Raw genomic sequence first — 22,959 nt, 5'->3', positions numbered from 1 at the left:
GGGGGGGAAGGGGGAAGCGGTGTTAGCCCGGGCGGATTCAGCAACTCCCACCTCCGCACCCATGGAACCCTCACTCACCCAGCTGAGGATGGAGAAGAAGCTGAAGGCGATGGCGGCCCGCGCCGCATCCCCCGCCTGCCTGGTGCCTGTCCCCGGCGCTGTGCGCTGCCACTGATTGGTGAGGAAACAGAAGCCCACGAACCACAGGAAAGACCAGATCCCTGCAGGCGGCGTCTGGTGGTCAGGCGGTACTCCACTAACCAGGAACACTGACCCTCGCGTTTTCGGAACAGGTGCGGTTTCACCAGCAAATTGCCACCAACGGCTCAGCCCTAGGACCTCCACGGTTCCACCCCTTCACAGCCTAGCCTCCTTGCTCAGTGAACCAGGTTCCCCACACAAACACACCAACCCCGCCCAGTCCAGCCCCCTCAGGCCCCGCCCAGCGCTCAGCGCCAGGCCCAGTCTTGTAACGCCTGCTTAGAAGCTTTAGGTTTCTCCGAAATAGGGTCCGCCTCCTCGTATCAAACCACGCCCCTTATTCCTCTAGACCCGGCCCCAAGCTGCCAGGGCCTTTCAAGAATCCTCCTCCCACACCGGGCGTGGTGGTGACCTCGGGAGATAGAAGTAGGCGGACCTCCGTGAGTTCGAGGCCTGCCTGGTCTAAATAGCGAGGTCCAAATCAGCCAGCTACATAGTGAGACCCTGTCTCGAAGAAAAAAAATACTCCCGCTAGGCGCGCCAAGCCCCGCCCCCTTGCAGTTTAGAATCTACCCCTGTCTGCCCCATTTCTCGTCGCTGGCCCTGCCCACCTGAGAAGCCCAGGTCCAGCAGCACTGCGCGGCGCCGGTCGCGGACGCTGCTGATCTGCTGGAAGCGCACATCGAGCAGCAAGAAGGCGGCGCAGGCGATGAAGGCCCCGAGGCCCAGCACAATGCCAAAGCGGCAGGCGCCCGCATTCCCGTTGAAGACGCAGCGCAGCTCGGGGCCGCTGTCGGCGTTCACGTAGCCCTCGTTGATAATGGGCCCGAACACCGCGATAGAGAACACCTGCGGGTGGCAGGCAGCGCTCAGGGCTCTGAGGTTGCCCCTCCCTCACGCCATGACTGCTGGCATCTGTTACCCCTGGCAAGTGCCCATGCCTCCGTGCTTGGCCCAGAGTTCCTCTGCAGCACCGAGCCCATCTCATCCCCGCGGGTGTTCAGTAATCATTGACAATAAAGTATTTTAGGGAATAACTAAAACTGCTAATCTACGTAGGTTTCCATGAAGGTGCTGCAACGCCTGTTATCCCAGCATTTGGGAGGTGAAATCAAGGAATCGGGAGCACAGTTCAGACTGCATGAGACGCCTTTTCATTTCTTTCTTTAAAAACTTTAAAAATTTTTTATTATATGTGTTTTGCCTGCATGTAAGTGCACTCATGTCATGTAATGTCTGCGGAAGCCAGAAGAGGGCTTCAGATTCTCTGGAGTTATGGATGGAGGTTAGTGTGGTTAGCTACCATGTCGGTGCTGGGAACCAAACCCAGGTCCTCTGCAAGAGCAGTCAATGACCTTAATCTTAACCTCTGGGCCAACTCTCCAGCCCCCCCTCCCCCAGTTTTTGTTTGTTTTGTTTTGAGACAGGGTCTTACTTAGCCCTGGTTGGCCTGGAACTTCATTATGTAGACCATAACCTAGGCTGGCCTAGAACTCACAGAGATCTGCCTCCTGAGTGCTGGGATTAAAGGCAAGTATGACTACATCTGGCCAGACTCTGTCTCAAAATAAAATACTACAAAAAATTACAGAGCGGCACCTTTCTTACCCCTTCATAAGGGAGGAACTATTAGAGTTTTAGAGTTCCAACAGGTGAAGTCACTTGTCTGGGGTCACATGACTGATAAGAGCCCAGGCTGCTTTAAGGATCCTATGGCTTATCTAGGGGTCTGTGACCTCCTTCAGTCTACTTGAAAGTGTGGAGACAGGCGCATTCACATAGATGTGGGACTCCCGGGATGCAGTGGGCCAGGGCATTGTGGGGGGTTGGGGTAGAGCTAAGGAGCAACTGCCCAGAGTATGCCAGCCCTTCCCCCTTTTGAACCTGATCCCTGCACAAGGAAGCTGTGTACCTGCTTTAGCATGCCACAGTAAACTAGCCTGGCTCAGAATGCTGGGTTCTATCCACCAGTAATAGCACTTGAGAAATGACCCCAGCAACTGTCATTAGTTATTGTTATAATATCAGTCATGAGTAATTGGACTGTAAAGGTGACACTGCTACTTCTAAAGGTTTGATCCAACCTCAGTCAGTACCTTCTGCCCACTAACTCTCAGAGATAAGTAGGAAACCCACCAAAGTCATTTTATATGAGCAGCCCTGTTTCCAAGAAATGTCCTTGGGTCTCAACTTTCCACTTTTTTCTCACCCCAGCTCCATGAGAACGCAGTCATGGAGGATGCCACGGCATGGATTTGTCTTTTGAGAGGGATCCACAAGTCAAGAGCAGAAGCAGGTTCCTGTTTCAGTCCAGGAGACGGTTGTGGGGGCGGGGGCTCCTGCCCCACCCTGGGCACTGCCCTCCTCCAAGACAGGGATGGAGATGCTACAAGCTCCTGGGCAAAATCCATAACTCGGCAGCCACCTCCTGTGTCTCTTGCTGGAGGGGTAAGTAGTGACTACAAGGTATGCACCAGTAGGATGGATTACCTCCAGCCTGCAGCTTCCATGCCACTTCTAGGAAGCCCTCTGGGAGCTGAGCCTCTTCTGGCTGCCCAAGTTCTGATCTCCTTCGCCCTCCAACTCACAGCTGAACTTGGGGGCCTAGAAAGGACTACCTCCCTTCAAATAGGCTTAGCGGATGTGTGTGCGGGATGAAGGGGAGGCACTGCACATTCTCCCTCGGGTCCCACAACCCCTTCCTCCAGCTGGGAATGAGCACCTAAACCCCTCAAAGAATCGTATCCCCAGCCCTGTGCCCGCTTCCAGGTAGTGGAAACCAGAAAAATGGAGAGAAGGCTGAGGAAGGGGGCTAGACTAGGTCTAAGGAGGAATTGGGGGCAGGGGGCAACCAGCGGTGACCTCTCAAGGTCCCCGGGTTGCAGCTGGCCCTTCCCCCGCCCGCAGGTGGGCGCGCCCAATCAGGTGACGTCACCCCAACCTGCGGACGGAGGGGGAGGGGCCGGAGGGAAGGAGGGCGAGGGGCGAGGGGCAATGGGCAGGGGGCGGGTGGGGGTGGGTGAGGAGAGAAACAAGGGATACTAGGCAAAGCTAGGCGGGCAAAGGGGCCTGCTTAGGGGTCACTTACCCAAGACGCGACCCGCAGCAGGGTCTGGGGCCGTCGCGCGAAGCTCACGGGATCCAAGGCAGCCCCCGCACGGCCCGCGCCGAAGGAGGCGCCCTCCATGGCGGGCCCCCTGCCCTCTGTCCGTCTGTCCCACCCGAGGCCGCCCCGGGCTGCTGCTGCGACTGCTGATGCTAAGGATGCTGCCGCTGCTGCTGCCTCCCGGGAGCGCGCACCGGCCACGGCGGGGGCGCGCGGGGCGGGGCCGAGCCAGCGCCCCCAACTGGGTCCACTCTCCTGGCCAGAATCCTGCCCTGGCTCCATCCCGCCCACTCTCCCCTGCGTGACGGAGTCAGAGATAGAGACATCCTCTAGAGACACAGAGCAGGACCCTATGGGGTTTAGAGATGGACAAGAGAAGGCAAGAACTAGGCTCAGACTACCCAGCATGGACACGGAGGACAGGCCCAGCATCTTATTCTTTGCGCTCAAAAAGACGGAATTAGGCCCTAGACCTTGACCTCAGAAGACATGGGTCACTGGGGGCCTTTCCTGTTAGCCCTTGAAGTAAAATAGAAAGAAAATTAAGGAACATGGAAGGAAAAGGAACCTCTCAGTCGTACTGGCTGAGAATCCAATCTCAGTTCAGAGTTGTGGTATGCACTGGTTTCTCCTTTACAGGTTGTACTTTCCTGACAGGATCAAGTGGAAGAGTTGGCCTCTGCCACTTTCAAGGGCATTTTTCAGGGACGGAGTTCAGTGTGGTCATTCATGAGACCTCAGATTCAATCCCCAGTACCACCAATATAATAAACAGCTCTTACCGGGTGTGATGGCACACACCTTTAATCCCAGCATTTGGGAGGTAGAGGGAGGTGGATCTCTGTGTTTGAGGCCAGACTGGTCTACACAGTGAGTTCCAGGACAGCTGGGCTACAGAGAGACCCTGTCTCAAAAAGACCAAATAAGTAAAAAATAAACAGCTTGTCGGGAGCCGCTAATCATTCAGCTGTGTCAGGCTTGTTTACTGAGTGTGTGTTATGCACACCAATATCTAATCTGCCTTATTAGGAGGAATATGTTTATATGGAGAGCCTCACAACACCTGACCTTGAGGCAATAGTGGAAGCCTTTGATCTGACCGCTCCTTGACCCTCAGATACAGGTAGGGAAGAACAGCAGTTGTAACTAATTGAGTTCTTCTGTATAAAAAGACAGTACTGAAATAAATCAAGGCTGCAGTATTGACTGTGAGCCCTCCCAAGCATCTTTTCTGTCTCCTTTCCTTTCTTTCAATCCTCACTCCTCCTTTCGGGTACTGTCCGTTTTGGCCGGCTAGCACCGGCACAGCTCCTGGCATCACTTCCCTCAAATTGAGCCAACAGCAGCAAACTCAAGTTGCTACCCCTCTGCTTCTAATACCTCCTCCCCTTTTCCCTCAGAACCCCCAGTATAATTACCTCCTCCCCTGCACCTGTACCTGCCATTCCAGGAGCAAGCCTGATTCTGCTGGTCCATCCATACAGGCTACACTTCTAACATCTAATATTCCATCCCCCAGTAGGATGGAACCTTGAACCTTATGCATGCCAGGCAAGCACTCTACCTCTGAGGTATATTCCCAGCCATCATGAGATCCACTCTTGGCAGTTCCTTTCAAGGTCCTCTACTTGCCCAATCTATGACCTAGGAGCCTGAGGGGCCCTAGAACACTTCTCCCTCTCTATTGGTTCTTACTATATATGCCGAAAGCTCTCAAATCCAGCTCAAAGCAGAACCTTCCCTTTGCACTAGTTCCACTTGCTTTGACCTGAATGCCCTGTAAAGAGTTGGGACAAAATCAGTTTTCTTGGGAGGTGTAGGAAAGGGAAGCAAGAGACAATGCAAACTCTGAGGAAGCAGTTAGGGAAAAGGGGAAGTGATGTGGGGAAGGAGGAAACAAATCTAGGCAATAGGTCCTGAGCTGACCATAGATTTAGTAGGGATCCCCTGGTTCCATGACATGAGTACATTAAGCCTTGAGGCTAGAGAAGCCCCTAGGAAGGAGGGGCACCTTCTCTGCTGGCTGCTTCTCCCTCATTTTCACCTGACCCCTCTGAGCATTCTCTGTAGAAGCTAACAAATCCAAAGAGCTGGGTGGAAAAGCTTCTTCTCCACTGGAGACACAAGGAGGCCATGCCCAAGCTGTCACCTAGGAAGAGGCTGACACTGAAGAGAATGGTTCTTTTATGATCACAGTGAACACTGCTGCTGGGCTGCTCTGGTGGGGAGCCTTACCTAAGGACAGGTAAGCTGAGCAGATCCAGGGAAGCCCAAAAGCTGGGGTGCACTGGTACAGAGAGCAACTCCTAGGTGCCAATACCCCAAAGCCCCCTAATCTTCAGTTCTTTTTCACCCAAGGAATTCTCTGATTCTGCCTCTAAATATACCCAGAATGTTCTTCTACACTGAAGAGCATCTATCTCAGCTTCCCCACAGTGACTTCTAGAACCACAGACAGGACCCAGCTGAGCAGAGAAGCAAGAACAGGCCCATCTATCACTGCAAACCCCAGAACAAAGCACACAGAAACCAGGACCTCAGTCACTTCATTTTATTTTGGTCTTCAACTCAGTGGAAGCTGCTCCCAGAATCCCCTGCTGACAGACCTGGCAAAGCTATGGAATGCCATATGCCAGGCAGGCAGTGGGCAGCATCATGGGTACACCCTAAGAAAAACCCTGCCAGAGGTTTCCCTGTGGGGACCAAGCACAGAATAGACAGCTCAGCCCCATGCCTCAACTCTGAAATGGCAACAGCACAGAGCTGCCCAGGCCACAGTTCTGTAAGCACCCCTACCTATGCAGTGGGAAGGCAGAGGTCTGGCCTACCTTCCCGTGGGACAACTATGTCCAGAGTATGAGGTGGGCAGGAGGCTTCATTGTGAAGGGCAAAGGGGCAGCCCGAGCTACTCTGGGGCCTCTCTCACCTTCAGTCCCTTGGAGCCTCAGCTAAGGAGGCCTGCAGTAAGCATCTCCAGTTCTCTAATCCTGAAAGAAGGGTCCCCATGGACAGTGTCCTAGGGACCACCCAACTGAGACAACAGGCTTTGCAAAGCGCAGATGTACTTTAATCAGTATCCTGTCCCTCTCCAGTTAGGCTGCCCATGGATGCTGGTTCGATGTCCCACATATTCTGGTTTGCCATCTTCTAGTCACAGGAGCCATCCTTCCAGCCGTCACGCCAGCGCTCATCCACTCTCATGCAGTCAAAGTCAGGCTTGCCCAGCTTTTGATTCACCTCATTGTGCAGGCGGCATAGCCACTGGCTGAAGGATACCCGAGTACTTGTGTTCGGAGGGTTCCTGCCTATCCTGCATGAGAAACACAGAAAGAAGGTAAGGAGATGGTGGACCCCTGTACCTGCCAGCTCCTGAGGCTGGGGCACTCTTGTGAGCTACACCTGGGAATGCTTTCTTGCTCCAAGGGAACCCAAATGCAAAGAACAGGGCTGACTACAGTTTCTTGGGCTTGGCAGACTCTCAAGGGCTGTTCACAAACTCACCTGCCTAGTAAAACAGGCACCTAAAGCAGGCAACTTTACAACCTTTTAACAATCAGGGGTGCCTCATCCCAGTCTCTGGCCCCAGGCAGAGTACAGAGTACCGATGGGCGGGGCCTGGCACAACTACCTGTTTGCTTTTTTAAAAAATATTTTATTTTTATTTTACATGTATGAGTGTATCGCCTGTGTGTATGTGAGTGCACCCGTGTCGTGCAATGCCTTGGATATCAGAAGAGGGCTTCGGATTCCCCTGGAAATGGAGTTAAGGACGGTTCATAGTCACCATGTGAGTGCTAAGAATCGAACCCAGGTCTTCTGCAAGAACAATCACTGTTCTTAACCGCTGAGCTCTCTCTCCAGACCCCATTCCCTTATTTTTAAAAGCCAGTAACACAGCCTGGAACGTTAGGCAATGTGGAGTCTTAGCCAACCTGGCCATGAGGTCTGAGCAAGAGAAGTGGCAGGGAAGCCTTTCCTAGGAACCTTAAAGCTGCAGATCCATACATCTGGGCTTTTGACGGGAAAGAGGGCTCACAAAACCCAACATCCCTCTTGGTGGTCTCTCTTAGCAACCTGTCACCTCTGCATCTATTTTTCTAGGTCTCTATGACATCAGCCAGGTCCCCTCAGGGTCTTGCTGGCACAGGTGCAGTCACAACTTACCTCTTCCTTATGTCTTCCGCACATTCCTCACAAGGGTAAAACTTGGAAAATATACGTATGAACTGGGCCATATCTTGCTGCTGTTCCGGAGTGGGTGTGTCCGGGTAGTAGGCGGCCAGGGTGTGGAGGAAAGCCCAGGTGTGGCGACCCACTTCCTCCCGATCCAGTGGACAATCCTCCCTAAACTTGCTGTCTCGCTGCAGGAGTAGGCCGTCTACGGGTCAGTTCATTTTCCCCCAACCAGAAGCCCACAACGAGCGTTGCACACCAAAAAGCCTTGGGTTCTTTCCCCAGTAACACTAACACACACACACACACACACACACACACACACACACACACACACACACACACGAAAACGAGAAAAAAGGAACAAGGAAGAAGAAAGTTCCCTCTTTTTCAGCTGGCTGGCAGCCCACTAAATCGATCCTGCAGTCTCCGGCTGAAAACTCAAAGTTCGGGCCCAACGGTTTGTGTAGGGAGTGGGGGTGGATAGGTTTAAGCATAGCCAAGCCTGAGGGCCTGGGCCCTGGGGAGGACTTAACGGGACACCTAGGAACAAGGTGTGGGGCGGGGGCCTGGAGTTGTGGGGGAGGGGTGTCGAGCGGGGCGTCTGCACCTTCTGCTGGGTCCGCATCCACGACTTGAAGTCCACGCAGGCCCGGCAGGGCCGCTTCCCGGGCTCTGTGCCTTGAGACTCTGAGGCCGAGGCCCGGGCCGAGACGGGGGCGTCTTTGCGCCCGGGACTACGGCCCCGCGCGTCGGTCACCAGGTCCTCGGTCACCTCGGAGAGCGCGCCGCCTGGCAGGAAGGAGAAAAGGCCGCCGCGGGACAAGCCCGCGGGCTCGCTGGGCACCGCCATCTTGCCGGCGCACTGCCTGCCGGGCCAGGAGGGTCTCCAGAAGGCGGGCCAGGCCAGTGCGCGCGCCCCGGCCAGCGCGCGGCTGCAGGAGCCAGAGCTGCGCCCGGGGGCCGAGCTCACGCTGAGTCCGGAGGCGGGGCCCGGGGCGGGGCCTGGCGGCGGGGCGGGGCTGGGGGGCATTTCGGCGGAGACCTAGGCCAAGGCGCTGGAGGAGGCGGGGCAGGAGGCTCGGGCCATATAGGCCCCGGCGGCCGCGGATCCGGTTCTGTTGGTACCCTGGCGCCTGGTTATCCGACGCGCGCCCGGAGTTTGGGGTCCATGGAGGAGCTCGGATTTAGAGCAGCCTGCGTCACGAAGGGGCTGAGTACTCGGGCTGAGGCGAGGTCCGAGATGCTTCTTGCGTCGCCCCCATCGCTTGACTCAGATCCACTACTAGCCGCCAGGTTATGGGACTTTGTGCGTGACCACGCGCCCACCTGCCCAATGCCGGAGGCCTTGGCAACGCGTGGCGGGGCGTAGCCTCATAGAGAACTGATTGCGGAAATGCCTAGGGGCAACGGGAACCTTGGCAACCTTGGGCGTGGCCAAGACTGCAGCTTCAGAGGAGCCGCTGCAGAAACATCCCCATCAGGAATTCCTTTTGTGTGTGTGACATGGTCTCATGTAAACCAGGTCCCAGGCTAGCCTTGAACTCCTGATCCTCCTTGCCACCACCACTACCTCTCCAAGTGCTTGGATTACAAGTCTGTGCTATCACTCTTGGCAAGAATTCTTTTCCGTTTCCATTATGCTCATTCATTCATTCTGTAAATGTTTGTACTGTGTCTACTCTGCTTCAACCACTGTTCCAGGCACTGAGCAGAACAGGGAACAAGCCTCTGTCCCTGACCTCCTTAGCCTATAGTTCAATCAGTGGTCGACAGGAAAAACCTAGTTACTCCAATAAATGTTTCCTTACAAACTGGTTCCAGGCCATCCAATGCCCTCTTCTGGCCTCTATGGGCTTTATATGACATGAGTGCACTTACATACATGCAGGCAAAACACTCACACACATAAAAATAAAAATGGGGCCGGGTGTGGTGGCGCACACCTTTAATCCCAGCACTCAGGAGGCCAGAGGCAGGTGGATCTCTGTGAGTTCAAGGCCAGCCTGGTCTACCTAGCCCCAGGCCAGCTGGGGCTACTGGGAGACCCTGTCTCAAAAAAGACTAGATAGATGATAGATAGATGATAGATAGATAGATAGATAGATAGATAGATAGATAGATTTAAAAAAATGGGGCTGGCGAGATGGCTCAGCAGTTAAGAGCACTGGCTTCTCTTCCAGAGAACCTGGATTCAATTCCCATCATGTACATGGCAGCTAACAGCCATGTGAAACTCCAGTTCCAGGGGATCCAAAATCCTTTTCTGGCCTCTGGACATTCCATAGCACAGGTGTACTTACATATAGGCAGACAAAACACTCATAAACATAAGTTAGGCAGGCATGGTGAAGCATTGCCTTTAATCCCAGCACTGGGGAGGCAGAGGCAGGTCGATCTCTGTGAGTTTGAGGCCAGCCTGATCTACATAGCAAGTTCCAGGCTAGCTAGGGTACAGGGAGACTCCATCTCAAAAAACAAAATAGTAAAATAAATAAATAGGAACTGAGGATGTAGCTCAATGGGTAGAGTGTTTGCTTAGCATTCATAAGGCTCTGGGTTCCATCTCCAGAACCATATAAAACCGTAAGTGTGGTGGGGCATACCTGTAATCCCAGCACTCTGGTGGTAGAAGTAGAGGACCAAAGTTCAAGGCCAGGGGCTAGAGAAATGGCTCAGTGGTTTAGAGCACTGGCTGTTCTTGCAGAGGGCCTGGGTTTGATTCCCAGCACCTACATGGGAGCTAACAACCATTCATAACTCCAGTTCCAAGGGATCTGACACCCTCTTTTGATCCACTGGCATTGCACTACACAGGTGCATTTACATACATTCAGGCAATACACCTATACACATAAACTAAAAAATAATATACAGTTTTGTTTTGTTTGGTTTTTTTTTTGTCTTTTTTGATGGGTAAAAAGTTGCCCGAGAACCAATGAATAGAGGAGGAAGCACCAAGACAGATAAAACTCTCAACAGGATAGAGCTTTATTTTGCATGGGACACGTTCCCTTCAGGGAAGGGAAAATGTCAGCCCACGGATTGTGAGCTGGGGCTTATATAATATAGAGGCTTCAGGGTACAGAAGGCGGGAAATTTTTTGGAAAAAATCGGGAGGGAAAGCAGGAAAAGCGGGGCTTGTAACTTGGCTCTGGCTCCGTTCCATCTGCCAGCCAGGATCTGGGTCAGGAAGTGTTTATTTTTTGTCCTCTTAAGATAAGGGAAAAGCTGCTGTACTAAAGCGGCTCCTAAAATCTTTGGTTAACAGGCAAAATCTACTTATCTTATCTTCGGAGATTAAAGGAAAGGCAGGCTGCCTCTTAGAAGAGTCTGCTTCCCTTGACTTCAAAGACCAAGGTGCTTATCAGCTTGGTTCCCTTTTTTCAGGGGCTTGAGAAATCCGAAGTCCGTGGGACCCTGTTGGAGAGGGGGGAGACTGCTGCAGTTTGAAACCCTAATATTTTTGAGTCAGGGTATCCTTGTAGCCCCAGCTGTCCTGGAACTCACTATGTAGACCAGGCTGGCCTCGAACTCACAAAGATCCACCTGCCTCTGCCTCCCAAGTGCTGGGATTAAAGGCGTGTACCACCACGCCCACAAAATATAGTTTTTTAAAAGTTCAAGGCCAGCTGTAGTCCTGGTAGAGTGGTTAAGGTAATGAACTAGAAAATAAAGGTCATCCCTGGCTATATATCAAGTCCTAGAGTTCTAAGCCAGCCTGAGCTACCTGAGACCCTCTTTCTGTTGGTTTGTTTTTTGACAGGGTCTCACAATGTAGCATTGGCTGGCCTGGAACTCTCTACATAGACCAGGCTGGCCTCAAACTTACAGAGATCAGCCTGCCTCTGTCGATCAAATACTAAGATGAAAGGTGTGAGCCAGTACATCCAATGAGACTGATTCAAAATAATAAGGCTGGGTATAGTGGCACATGCCTTTAATCCCAGTACTCAGGAAGCAGAGACAGGTAGATCTCTGTGAATTCCAGACCAGCCTTGGTCTACATAGTGGCTTCCAGGCCAGTCAGTGCTACAAAGTGAAACCCTGTCTCAAAAAAAAAGAGGTGGGCGGGAAGATGGCTCAGTGATTAAGAGTACTGGTTGCTCTTGCTTAGCACCTGGGTTTGGTTCCCAGAATCCACATGGTGGCTAACAACTAACTGTCTTCTAGAGATCTGACACTTTCTTCTAGTCTCCTTGGGCATTGCATACATGTGGTGGTATATACATGCAGGGATAACACTCACATAAAATAAAAATTTGAAAAATTTAAAGTTAAAATAATAAGTAAATAAATATCAGCAGCTGGGTGTGATGGTGCTTTAATCCCAGCACTCGGGAGGCAGAGGCAGGCGGATCTTTGTGAGTTCAAGGCCAGCCTGGTCTACATAAGAGTTCCAGGTCATGGAAGCCATCTTGAAGGTTAGCTCTTATAGCTTTGGAGAGCACCGTTCAAGCTGCTAAAGGAGAACATCAATGGTCCAACCCCAGCTTCAAGTCCTAAAAACATCAATGACCAGCACAGCAAATGACATTGGTGCAGTAATGACACTTGTGGGTGTAATCAACAGTTACCTAATTGGACTTAAAGCCCATTCAATGGGAGGAACTCATGTGATATTGTAAACCTAGCCAAATACATATAAATGGAGAGGTCATAGATCTTAGAGAAAACTCCAAGGCTGTCACATCCCTAGACAAATGTAATATAGATCCTTAAATCTATAGAGAAGTATCCCAATCACTACCCATCAAAGAAGCTTCTTTTTCAAGAGACAGAGATAGTTACAATTTCTACACCTAAGGCTCAGGGAACATGGAACAAAGGATGAAAACACTAATGCATCTTTCAATTCTCATCAATGAAACTCCCTCATGCAACAGAGAGCCAGGAATGCAAAAGGTCACAAATGGACAAAACACAGAGAATAAGAGTCTGCACAGGGTAGGTCCTTGAACAGGACTCCTATATTAAAATCCACCCACCCAGGGCTCAGGGATCATTGTAGAAGAGGAGGCAGAAAGATTGTAAGAGCCAGGGAGGAGGTGCATGACCATACAGAAATAGTTCTATAGGCTCCTGGAACTCTTCTCAAAGCAATCTGCAGCAATGATGCTAGTATACACAGGCCCATGTAAACTTAAACATACAAAACCCCAGTACAGAACTGTGGGAATGAACAGCAGGCCCCAATCTTAGTCAAATAATTATTGGCAGCTGATTACTACTGGGTAAGAATGAACAGATCTTCTTAAAGGGAGAGACTCTTGGCAGACAGACTAGATCCCAGTGGATGAACTTGCACTGGGGTTTATCTAGGACACTAACTTTACATGATAGGCACACAAATGACAGAAGGTACTGTGGTGGTTTGAATGAAAATGTCCCCCATAGGCTCCAAGTGTTTGGACATTTTGCCCCCAGATGATGATGCTATTTTGGGAGGTTTTAGAAAGTGTGGCTATCCTGGAGTAAGCACATCCCTGGGGGTGGGCTTAGAGAGTTTTTAAGCCTTGCCAGATCTCTAGTTGCTAGGTCTTTTGCTTCCTGTGTCTGCGTGATGATATGAGAGCTTAGCTTCCACTCCTCCTCCAGCCACCTCTGCCACCATGCCTCCCTGCCAAGATGGACTGTAATTCCCCTGGAACTGTAAGCTCAAATAAACCCTTTCTTCTATAAATTGCTTGGGTCAGTGTTTCTATCACAGCAACAGAAAAGTGACTAATACAGGTAAAAATTCCAGCGGGGGAGGGGGGATGGGGGGATAGGAGGGTGCCAAAGCGGAAGGGGGTATAAAGATGATTTTCTGTATGAAATACACAAAAATTCAATAGGAAAAAAAAAAAAAGAGTTCCAGGTCAGCTGGGGCTACAGGTCCCAAAAAAGACCCCAAAAGCAGAAACATCACACAAATCCAAGATTACTCAAAATACAATGAGGGTACTTACAGAATGAAGTGTATTATTTATTTTTTGAGAAAGGGTCTCCCTGTAGCCCTAGCTGGCCTGGAACTCACTATGCAGACCAGGCTGGCCTTCAACTCACAGAGATTTATTTTTACCTGCTTTTGCCTCCTAAGTGCTAGAATCAAAGGTGTGTACCATCATGCATGGCATTGAAATGTATTCATTTAAGGCAAGAGGAAGGTATTTTTGGGGGTGTGTGTGCATGGTTTATATGACAGGGAGGGAGCAACTTACAAAGATGGCTCTTCATAACTCATACATCACTCAAGCCCTGCAGGTTTTTTTTAAAAAAATATTTTATTATTTTTTTTGGGGGGGGTCTTTTTGAGGCAGGGTCTCCCTGTAGCTTCAGCTGTCCTGGAACTCACTATGTAGACGAGGCTGGCCTTGAACTCACAGAGATCCGCCTGCCTCTGCCTCCCAAGTGCTGGGACTAAAGGCGTGCGCCACCACGCCAGGCCTAATATTTTATTATTTTTATTTTATGTGTATGCATGTATTGCCTGCATGTAGGTAAGTGCACCTGTGTTGTGCAGTGCCCGAGGTGGAGAGAAGAGGCTGTTGATCCCCTGGAACTGGAGTTACGGACAGTTGTTAGGTGCCATGTGGGTGCTGGGATTTGAACCCAGGTCTTCTGCAAGAACAGTCAATATTCTTAACCACTGAGCCATCTCTCTAGCCCCAAGAGGAAGGGTTTTAAAATTCTAAACTAGGTAAAGGTGGCCCACCAGCAATTGGAATATACCTATCAAATGCTAATGACCAAAAAATAGGGTATTTCTCCTGCTCAAAGTCTACAAGTAAACCTCTTGAGGAAGACTGTGAATCTTGAGGAAGACTGTGAATCTTACTTGTCTAGAAAAATCCAGTAATTAATCTTTAACTTAAATATCCTCTTCCCTAACTTGGGAACATTTGACAGACCCTTCTTCCTGTTAGAATTAAACCAGAGAGAGCACTTGAAATCCTAAACACTAAGTGGTTAGTTCAGATGGAGCCCCATAGGCAAGTTCAGAGAGAGCTGTTGGGCACACCCTGGTATGTTACAGCAGGGTGGGGCAGGTGAGGCTGCCACCTGAGGCTCCTTCTCTCCCCCTGAATGAATGAGCTTTCTTCCTCCTTTCTTCCCTTGGCCAGGGGGAGGGAAGGAGCCCCAGGTGGCAGTCCCAGCCTATTGGCACTCTGCTTCAGAACAGCCCTGTACAAAGTACTACAGGTCATCATCCTTCCACCTGCCCTGGCTTGGGCCCCCTAAATACAATGCTCCTGTGATGGATTCTCTTAGATTTTGTACTTGAGAAACAATCAGGAAACTGAGATTCCAGGGGTGTGACGGTACCCAGCTTAGGGCGGTGTTAGGGAATTCCATTCCACTTCTTCCGGCTGCTCAGATCCCGCTCAAGGACTCAGAGGTTGAGGAGGCTATAGCCATGGCAGGTCAGCGACACCCAGTATCAGTGCATGCTGTAGCCCTGGTACAAACGGAGCGACTCCAGGTATAACCACATGCCCCCACCCCTCAATGGTCTCCAAAGAGGCAAAAGGGCAGCTACATGAGGGAGGTGGCACCTTAACCTTTCTTCACACAGACATTCACCTTCTCTGTGTGCTGGTCAGACAACAGTGACACCTTTGTGCGCAGGAGCTGGAATGACTTTAGGCAGCTTCAGGTAAGTAACACGTGCTACTTCAAGGGGGCCTCTGGGTACATGATTGATCAGTGACTTTGCGGGAAAGCTTTCCTTTCTGCCAGTCACTGGGTGGGGGAGTTCCGCTCGCTTTTAGAGACTGACACATGCTTCTCCCACCTCAGAAGATCCTTAAGGAGACCTTCCCTGTAGAGGCTGGCCTGCTGAGGAAATCAGACCGAGTACTCCCCAAGCTTCCTGGTCAGGCCTGCAGGGGTCACAGGGGTGGTGAGGCAGGCAAAACTTGCTGGGTGTTGGGGAGCAGAATCCCACTGTGTCTTTGTGGTACCTGGGCAGATGCTCCACTGTTGGCACGTGGGGGTCGCACTGGCCGTGGCCTGGTGCGCTTGCAGCTGCTGGACACCTATGTACAAGCACTCCTAGCAGCGTCAGAGCATGTGTTGCAGAGCACAGCACTTACTGACTTCTTTGCATCCAAACCTCTGGACCTGGAGCCCAGGCTGCCTCGAGGCAGGTACCTAACATTGACTTATTCAAGCACTTGTTGAAAGGGCAGATGAAAAGGGGCAGATTGGAAGGCTGAGCTGACTTGTCTATGTGGGGAAGGGAGCATTCCCATCCTTCCTATCCACTCATACCTCATCCACACTGGCTGTCCTGCCCAGCCTGGTGATTCTGCCCACACCAGAGGAGCCTTTATCCCAACCTGCCAGCAGCCTTGCCATTCACAGCTTGGAGGCTCAGAGCATGCGCTGTTTACAGCCCTTCCACACCCAAGACACAGTAAATAGGCCATTCCATACACAGGCCCAAGAAAGTCTGGATGTGCTACTACGACACCCTTCAGGTAGGACCATAGGATAAGAACCTGGGTACTTGCTGTGGTCAAGATGAGTTCAGGCCTTGGCATCTGAGTGCCTTCCCTGCCTCTGGAACAGGCTGGTGGCTGGTGGAGAACAAGGACCAGCAGACAGCCTGGTTTCCAGCTCCCTACCTGGAAGAGGTGACCTCAGACCAGGAGTCGGGTCAGGCTTTGCAGGGCAGTGGTATGAGCCCATCCCCTATCCCAAGCCCATCACTATGAATGGACCTTGTGATTAAGGCTGAGGACAAGATCAGGAAGGCAACAGCAGAAAACCAGGCATATGGGTGGTACTCACAGCTGGGAGGAAGCCCAAGTAGGTTTCAGAGCAAACCAGGGTGAGGCCAGAGATAGGTCAGGACTTTGGACTTTGCAGCTGTACAGCAATCCTCAAATACCTACCCTAGGGACCCAGTTCTGTGCTACCCAGGCCTATGAGGGCAGCCGCATGGATGAGCTATCAGTTCCTGCAGGAGCATGTGTGCATGTGTTGGAAACCTCAGATCGTGGCTGGTGGCTCTGCAGGTACAGAGGTGTAGTGTGTGTGTGTTTGAGTGTGTGTGTGTGTTTGAACAGTGGCAGGCCTGCCTGGTATTGGTGGGCATGCTAGAAGTGGACAAATTGTTGACCAAGTCCTGCCTTTTCTTTTAGGTATCGTGGGCAGTCAGGCCTGCTACCTGCAGTGCTGCTACAGCCTGAAGGGCTGGGCTCCCTCCTGAGCAGGCCAGGAATCCTAGATGGTGGGAAGGACAGGGTGGCTAAAACCAGGAATATTCCCCCTGTAGTACCAACCCGCCCCCATATGAGTGTCATCCAGAGCCGCTGCTGCAGCATCACCCGCCAGGCACTGAGGCAGGACCCAGGGACCTACAGCTCCCCTTGAGGGTATGTGTGTGTAGCTCTGTAGGGAGACTGCACTATTCACCTGAACCATCATAGGCAGAGCTGCCAAAGGAGAATGAGGATGGGGTTCTCAGGCTGGCAGGTGGCAACTCCCCATTGTTCTCTAAATAAAACTGGAATGACTTTACCCAATCTCACTGTGTTGAAGATAGGGCCCGAGGAATCTCAAGCTGGGGGCAGGGGTGGGCATGAGTCTCTACAGTTGAGATCCTGGTTGGCCAAGGATTGCCAAGGATCTTGGGGGTAAACAGGTTAGCTCCACATGAAAGGTCAAGATTCACACAATAGAAAAGCGCAACTTTTTATGTGTCTCACAGGGCTGGGGGTGCAGCAGGGAGCGGGGACAACTTCATGTTGTGCCACAGGAAATCCAAGAAGGTAGCTGCCTGTAGCGTCCGGCTAAGCCGCTGAAAGTGCCGCTCTGGAGGAAGACAGAGAAAGTCAAGGGTTTGTGTACCCACCAGGAGCCTCCCTGGTCCCAGGGCCATGCCCACATACCAGTATAGGGCAGCAGGGCCTCGAGTGCAGGCCGCACACCCTCATAGGCCAGCAGTTCCTCTGGGGCCTCATTCCGCAGGAATACACTAAGCACAGCCTGGGCTTCATGGCAATGTCGGGAGTTGGTGTTCCATGTGACACAGAAGCGCAGTAGGGCTTCTATAGAGAACAAGGACAGTTAACCTACCTGTTGGGCCATTCTATTTTGCTCTGCCAAACAGGCCACCCTCTCCCCAGACTGCCCATCTGCCCCTTTCTGCCAGACTCTTCCCATCTGCCCACCTTTCTGGTCTTGTCGCAGTTGGAGCACAGTGGCTTCCAGCTTCTCACAGGCTTCAGGATCCCTCTGGATGGCTATGAGGAGGAAATCTGAGCTTGAAGAAAGTGTTTAATGGTCCCTGGATCCTTCCCCAACCCTAGCCTGCTCCTAGGGCAGGCACTGACCCTGGATAACTGTCAGCACAGTGTGAGGACGATCCAGGGAGATGGCAAGGCCCAATGCCCGCAGGTACTGCTTCTCATGGAGCAGGTTGTCCAGTTCTTGCTGTCTGGCAGGACAGAGGAAGGACACAGTCACTCAGAGATCCTAGCTGGGCCAGAGCACTCACAGGTGTGAACACCACCCAAACTGATGTTTCCTGATGTCATATAGCAGGGACATGCAGGGGCTGCTGCTGAAGGCATGCAGTTCTACTGCTGGGGTAGGCAGGGGTGCTGCTGCTACTGAGGGTGTGCAGGGGGTGCTACTGAGCCCAAGCTTACTTGATTACTTGCTCTTCCCGCTTGGCCTGTTCCTCTGCCTGCTCAGCCTCTGTCACATCCTAGGATCAGATTGGGGTCAGACAGGCCCTATGCTGTCCCCTGCCCTGCTTTGTCCCACCCCTTGGGGCTCACAACCTTCCAGAGAATGACTCGGGAATCACTGCCACCTGTGACGGCATGGTCATCCAGTTTGCTACAATGTAGCCCCCAGACCTTGTCCTCATGGGCATCCAGGGTTCGCACACACTCATTGCTCTTGATGGTCCACAGCTTCAGGAGTCCATCAGAGCCACTGAGGATGAGATTGGGAAGGACTCAGTGTGATGGCCCATTGCCTATCATGCCCCATCCCCTGCTCTTTCTCAGTTCATTCACCTGGATAACAGCTGTGAGCCACGGCTCACAAAGGCCACTTTCAGCACAGAAGCATCATGTCCCTCAAATGTCTGCAGGGGAAAGAGAGAAGGGTATAGGTGTGAGATGTCACCAGGGAGGAGGGATGACACTAGGGGACAGTGCTTACCTTGAGACAGCTGAAGTCCTGCAGTGCCCAGAGCTTGATGGTGCCATCAGCTGAGGCTGTGGCCAGCACCTGGTCCATGGGTGAGAACTGGACATTCCAGAGGCCACGCTGGTGGCCTGAGAAAACACCCAGTAGTTGGCACTGAGGCAGGGCCCAGAGCTTAGCTGTGCGGTCCTGTGAACTAGTGGCCAGCAGCTTGTCATTGGGGGAGATAGCCACACTGTTGATGTCCTAGTGATAGGAGCAGGCAGCAAAATTTACACACCCTTCTCAGCAAAGGGCTCAATCACACTCCCATCCCAGGGACCATGTCTTCTGGTTACCTTGTCATGGCAGCGCTGTGTGGTCTGGGCCTGTAGGAGGATGGGGTCACTGTCCACAGCTGAATTCTTGGACAGCAGGGCTTCAGGGAGGGGCCACAGCTTCACAGTACAGTCCTGGCTGCCCGTCACCAGGAAAGATTCCTTCAGCCTATAGCCAACAGGGGAGAGGGGAGACCTAGTCTACAGTGCATCAAACTGATCTGCTGGGCCACAGTCAGGACCAGAGGGATCATTCCAGGATGCAGACTGGCCTGGGCCACCCCCAAATACTGCCTCTGCTTACAATACTTACCCCCAGGGCCACAATATTTAGTAACTAATCCCAACCATGGGGCCCAGCCCTATATGAAGGGTCACCCTCTCCAGTGGGACTTAGTTCAATGTCATTCTCACTATGTTCATGTTATTCCCCTTTGTCTACTTTTTCTCAAGGTCACTTCCAAGGAATTCCCCATGGCACTTAGGGCTCTCCCAACTGGTTCTGTTGGACAGTTCCTTGGTGAAGCCTCAGAGTGTAGCCAAACCAGCTCACTCCTCCTCCATCCTGAGCCTAAACCTAATGGCTTGGGCCTCACCCTCCTTGAATACCTCTAGGACCAGTCCTGACCTAGAACAGCAGATGGTGCCCACGCTGTGTGTATGTCCGGAGCCTTGAGCCACGCAGGCCACCTGGCCAGCCTTGTTCATCCTCCAGATGCGTATACTCTGATCCTGGGGACAGTAGGGGTTGAAAAGAGAGACTGGGTTATGGTCCTATTGCCTTAGCTTCCTCTTGGGAGGCCTAAAGCTCAACATCTCTCATGGGACCTCACCTTGGCACAGCTGGCAAAGAGCCACCCCTTCCGGAACACATCCAGGGCCAGGACAATGTCTGGGAGGAAGGGGAGAATAGTCAAATCAAGCATAATGAGGCTGCAGGGGCAGGGAAGGGAAGCTATCAAATCCAGGTCAAAGTCCCAGGGGTGCCAGGGGGCTCAACTTGCCTGTGTGGCCATAGAGGATCTGGCAAGCTGAAGTCTGCAGCTCAAACACTTTCAGGCAGTTACTGTTGGAGGCCACAACAATGTGGGAGTCCTTAGGCCCAAGGAACCGAACATCCAATACCTCCTCGCTATAGCCAGCAAACTGGTGGGGGCAGGAAGGATATGAGCAAGGGACTGAATGAGTGGAGGGCTAGTGCTCAAGTCATGTGCTGGGCAGGAGCCAGTGCTTACCTGTTTCTGCAGCTGTAGGGAACATGCCTCATAGAGTAGCAGGTTATGGTCAGCAGTGACACTGAGGAGTAGACCAGATTTGCGTGCCAGGGTGCAGTGGGTCAGTTCTTGCCTTAGACCTGGCATCTGTGGCTGGGTGTATACACACTGCCCTGAAGCTGCCTCCCATACACGGAGGATCCCTGCACAAGGACAAGGGCTGTTGGGGGTAAGACCCATAGGCTTCCCCCAGTCCCACATGTGGCCCACCTATGGCCAGTCCCACACACCTTGATTGCCAGCTGTTAAGAAATGTAGGCCTGAGTTCTTCACACCCAGCACAGGCAATGGCTCCTCAGGCAATAGCACAGCAGCTTCCATACTCTATGGATAAGCTGGGTCAGGTCAGGGGTTACAAACCCATGTACCCCATTCTTATCCCTGGCCTTCAGGTGCCCTACCTCAAACACTGGCACTGTCCTTGTGGCCTGGCAACTCTGAAGGTCCCAGATCATGCAGATCTTGTCTCGACCAGAGCTGAAAAGAAAGAACACACTTAGCTCCAGTCTCAGCCTTGGCCTCCCCTTCCTCCCAAGGCCTTTATGGTCAGCCACTAACCTGAGCATGGTATGGCCATCAGCACTAAAAGACAGTGAGGTGACAGTACTGTAGTGTGCAGTCAGTACAGTCAGGCATGTTCGGTCTTGCAGTGACCACACACGGATGGTGGTATCCACTGCTGAGAAGAGCAGCAGGCGAGTGGGGTCCGGGTGGAAGGCAACCAAACTGTAGGCAGGCAGGGACAGTGAGCTATGATCCCAAGGGTGGCACCTCTGCTCTCTCCCTCCACCACTTCACTCACTGTACAACACCAGGTGAGCCCCGAAAGTGGTGTGTCCCATAGTGCCGCACAATGTCCCAGACGCGCACAGCCCCATCACAGCCACCTGTGGGAATGTGTTTGAAGTAAGGGTGTCCAAAGTAACTACCCTTGTACCCTTTAGCACACCCACCCAGTTGGGGCCCTACCTGTGGCTAGCAGTGTAGAGGTGGGGTCAAAGGCCATGGAAGCCACGGGAGCTGTGTGTATTGCCTTCCACAGGCGGGTGACACTGCCTTCTCGCCAGGCCCACTGAGCTAACAGCAGTGCCCGGCTGGCTGTCACCAATACCTGGGGAAAAATAGGGGGCAGTTCAGCTGGGGGGCCAGGTACCCTTGCTAATCCTGTGTGCAAGGGAAGTACCAGAGCTCAACTACTACCCCTACCCATCATACCTCATCATCAGGGCTGAGATCAAAAGTAGTGATGTCTTCTTGGTCCTCCTAAGGAAAGAGTGGAAATACAGAGCACCATGAGAATGTACTGCCCTCCCCACCAGTCCCTCACACCTGTCAGCCTGTTCTCACCTGCTCCAGGCTCCGTATCAAAGCCCCTGAGGCCACATCCAGGATGTTGACTTTGGTACCACAGACACAGAAGAGATGCTGGCCAGTCTGGTCCAGCTAGGGACAAAGGGTCTCAGCCAAGGCAACACTCTGCTACCCCTACTCCCTCATCCCCAACTGCCCCTGGAGTAGGTACCTGTGCTTTTCCACCCCTGTAGAAAGGTTCAATCTTTCGCTCAATAGCATAGCTAGAAAGGGAACAGAGCAGTGCGTAATTACTCCTTTGCTCCAGGACCCAAGCCCTGTGCTAGGTGCTTTCCCAGAGGTTAGCCCAAGTCCTTGCCCTTTCGCGGCAACAGGGAACAGGGGGACAATTAGCAGCTGTTTGTGTAAATGCTGCTATCTTCATATTACAAGGAGGTTGAGGCCCAGAACTAGTTGGTGATCTATAGCTCTGTGGAACTCAAGGATCATGGGGTCGTTATACAGCGTTAAGACCCAGCGCCCTGGATCACTGAGGACATCCCCTCATTGCCCCCCGCTTTTCCCAACCACCCGAATCTCCTCCGCCTGCTAGTGATGGTTCTTAGTTTCTCGCTGCAGTCCTGTGCTCAACTCGCCAGACGTGCTCTTCCTCAGGGATTTCTCATGCCCACTCCACGCCTCCTCATGTACGTGGTTGCCGGGCCTCCTCTTCCTGACAGCGGTCAATGCCGCCTTCTATTCCCGCAGCCTCATCTACGACCCCATGCACTACGTGCCTCCCCTTGACCCAAATGGCTCCGAGTTCACGCGCGTCCCCCCGCCGCCTCCGCACCAGCGTTGCGGACTTACTTGGCCTTAAAGCGGCCCACTCCCGCCGTGGTCTCAGCCATATCCCGTGGCCGCCGCAGCTGCCCAGCCGCGTGACACACACAAACTGACTACTCTGTACTATCGGGCGCGTTGTGATGACGTCACGACACGCAAGTATTTTGGCGCTTCCAGTGCGCGCTGGGCATCCGGTTTGCTGTGGGAGGTGGCTCCAGGGTCGGTGAGAAGCTAGAGGAAGTATTACCAGCTTGTCGCTCGCCATCTTACATTTTATTATTATTATTAATCATTATCATTATTATTATTATTTTGGTCTTTTTGAGACCAGGTCTCGCTGTAGCCCCAGCTGTCCTGGAACTATGTAGACCAGGCTGGCCTTGAACTCACAGAGATCCGTCTGCCTCTGCCTCCCGAGTGTTGGGATTAAAGGCGTGTGCCACCACGCCCGGCCATTTTATTATGTTTTTATTTAATTTTATTTAAATACTTATTTTTCAAATTACTTATAATTTAAAATTACCTCTCACGTGGGACCTTGCCAAGAATTTAGAGTGTTTTTTTTTTTAAATTTTATGTGTATGAGTGTATTGCCCGCATG

At 52.2% G+C, this 22,959-nt stretch overlaps 4 protein-coding genes across 6 annotated transcripts in view; 1 reads left to right on the top strand and 3 right to left on the bottom strand.

The window, feature by feature from the left end:
* The window catches only part of Syngr3 (synaptogyrin 3), a 4,916-nt gene extending 1,421 nt beyond the window's left edge, over positions 1–3,495 (bottom strand). The window contains exons 1-3 of one of the 2 annotated variants that reach the window (XM_008856234.1): positions 3,290–3,495; positions 813–1,050; positions 79–269 (exon numbers count right to left, since the gene is read on the bottom strand). In XM_008856234.1, coding sequence (XP_008854456.1) covers positions 79–269; positions 813–1,050; positions 3,290–3,388 — 528 coding nt within the window. In that variant the 5' untranslated portion in view covers positions 3,389–3,495. The remainder of the gene's footprint in view (positions 1–78; positions 270–812; positions 1,051–3,289) is intronic. The other variant, XM_008856235.1, reaches the window with a different exon arrangement.
* Positions 3,496–5,843: 2,348 nt separating this feature from the next.
* Positions 5,844–8,398, bottom strand: Gfer (growth factor, augmenter of liver regeneration). Its single transcript, XM_008856233.3, has 3 exons — positions 8,091–8,398; positions 7,472–7,668; positions 5,844–6,617 (listed from the first exon to the last, which is right to left on the bottom strand). Exons 1-3 carry the CDS (start codon positions 8,331–8,333, stop codon positions 6,455–6,457), a joined length of 603 nt encoding a protein of 200 aa, XP_008854455.1. The 5' UTR covers positions 8,334–8,398; the 3' UTR covers positions 5,844–6,454.
* A 6,462-nt stretch (positions 8,399–14,860) lies between these two features.
* On the top strand, positions 14,861–16,960 carry Noxo1 (NADPH oxidase organizer 1). Of its 2 annotated transcripts, none has more exons than XM_017795118.1 (8): positions 14,861–14,945; positions 15,039–15,119; positions 15,263–15,338; positions 15,435–15,612; positions 15,815–15,945; positions 16,037–16,144; positions 16,368–16,485; positions 16,612–16,960. In XM_017795118.1, the coding sequence occupies exons 1-8, from the start codon at positions 14,880–14,882 to the stop codon at positions 16,841–16,843; spliced, it is 990 nt and encodes a 329-aa protein (XP_017650607.1). In that variant the 5' UTR covers positions 14,861–14,879; the 3' UTR covers positions 16,844–16,960. The 2 variants fall into 2 exon arrangements, with proteins under 2 accessions (XP_017650607.1, XP_008854490.1); XM_008856268.2 differs by having other exon boundaries at positions 15,764–15,945.
* A 179-nt stretch (positions 16,961–17,139) lies between these two features.
* On the bottom strand, positions 17,140–22,524 carry Tbl3 (transducin beta like 3). Its single transcript, XM_029557752.1, has 22 exons — positions 22,383–22,524; positions 21,745–21,796; positions 21,570–21,665; positions 21,438–21,485; positions 21,192–21,333; positions 21,025–21,109; positions 20,781–20,948; positions 20,624–20,699; positions 20,453–20,546; positions 20,184–20,365; positions 19,953–20,094; positions 19,782–19,840; positions 19,577–19,680; positions 18,970–19,117; positions 18,647–18,877; positions 18,499–18,569; positions 18,259–18,415; positions 18,124–18,182; positions 17,806–17,909; positions 17,644–17,715; positions 17,362–17,520; positions 17,140–17,284 (listed from the first exon to the last, which is right to left on the bottom strand). The coding sequence occupies exons 1-22, from the start codon at positions 22,421–22,423 to the stop codon at positions 17,175–17,177; spliced, it is 2,400 nt and encodes a 799-aa protein (XP_029413612.1). The 5' UTR covers positions 22,424–22,524; the 3' UTR covers positions 17,140–17,174.
* Positions 22,525–22,959: the final 435 nt, after the last annotated feature.

This window comes from Nannospalax galili, unplaced genomic scaffold, assembly GCF_000622305.1.
Source record: "Nannospalax galili isolate Female #2095 unplaced genomic scaffold, S.galili_v1.0 scaffold668, whole genome shotgun sequence".
NCBI classification, from domain to species: Eukaryota; Metazoa; Chordata; class Mammalia; order Rodentia; family Spalacidae; genus Nannospalax; species Nannospalax galili.
Note: the sequence above shows the minus strand (reverse complement) of the source record. Positions and strands in the feature narration are given on the sequence as shown.

What these genes read in the sequence shown, in the direction of transcription:
- Gfer (XM_008856233.3), bottom strand. Translation starts at nt 8,333, where the DNA reads ATGGCGGTGCCCAGCGAGCCCGCGGGCTTGTCCCGCGGCGGCCTTTTC. An exon ending in GGATGCGGACCCAGCAGAAG is followed by an intron (nt 7,669 to 8,090) that starts GTGCAGACGCCC and finishes CTACTCCTGCAG; the next exon opens with CGAGACAGCAAGTTTAGGGA. An exon ending in GCGGAAGACATAAGGAAGAG is followed by an intron (nt 6,618 to 7,471) that starts GTAAGTTGTGAC and finishes TTTCTCATGCAG; the next exon opens with GATAGGCAGGAACCCTCCGA.
- Noxo1 (XM_008856268.2), top strand. Translation starts at nt 14,880, where the DNA reads ATGGCAGGTCAGCGACACCCAGTATCAGTGCATGCTGTAGCCCTGGTA. An exon ending in CCCAGGCTGCCTCGAGGCAG is followed by an intron (nt 15,613 to 15,763) that starts GTACCTAACATT and finishes TGTCCTGCCCAG; the next exon opens with CCTGGTGATTCTGCCCACAC. An exon ending in GCTACTACGACACCCTTCAG is followed by an intron (nt 15,946 to 16,036) that starts GTAGGACCATAG and finishes CCTCTGGAACAG; the next exon opens with GCTGGTGGCTGGTGGAGAAC.
- Tbl3 (XM_029557752.1), bottom strand. Translation starts at nt 22,423, where the DNA reads ATGGCTGAGACCACGGCGGGAGTGGGCCGCTTTAAGGCCAA. An exon ending in CACAGCGCTGCCATGACAAG is followed by an intron (nt 18,878 to 18,969) that starts GTAACCAGAAGA and finishes TCCTATCACTAG; the next exon opens with GACATCAACAGTGTGGCTAT. An exon ending in CGGGAAGAGCAAGTAATCAA is followed by an intron (nt 17,910 to 18,123) that starts GTAAGCTTGGGC and finishes CTGTCCTGCCAG; the next exon opens with ACAGCAAGAACTGGACAACC.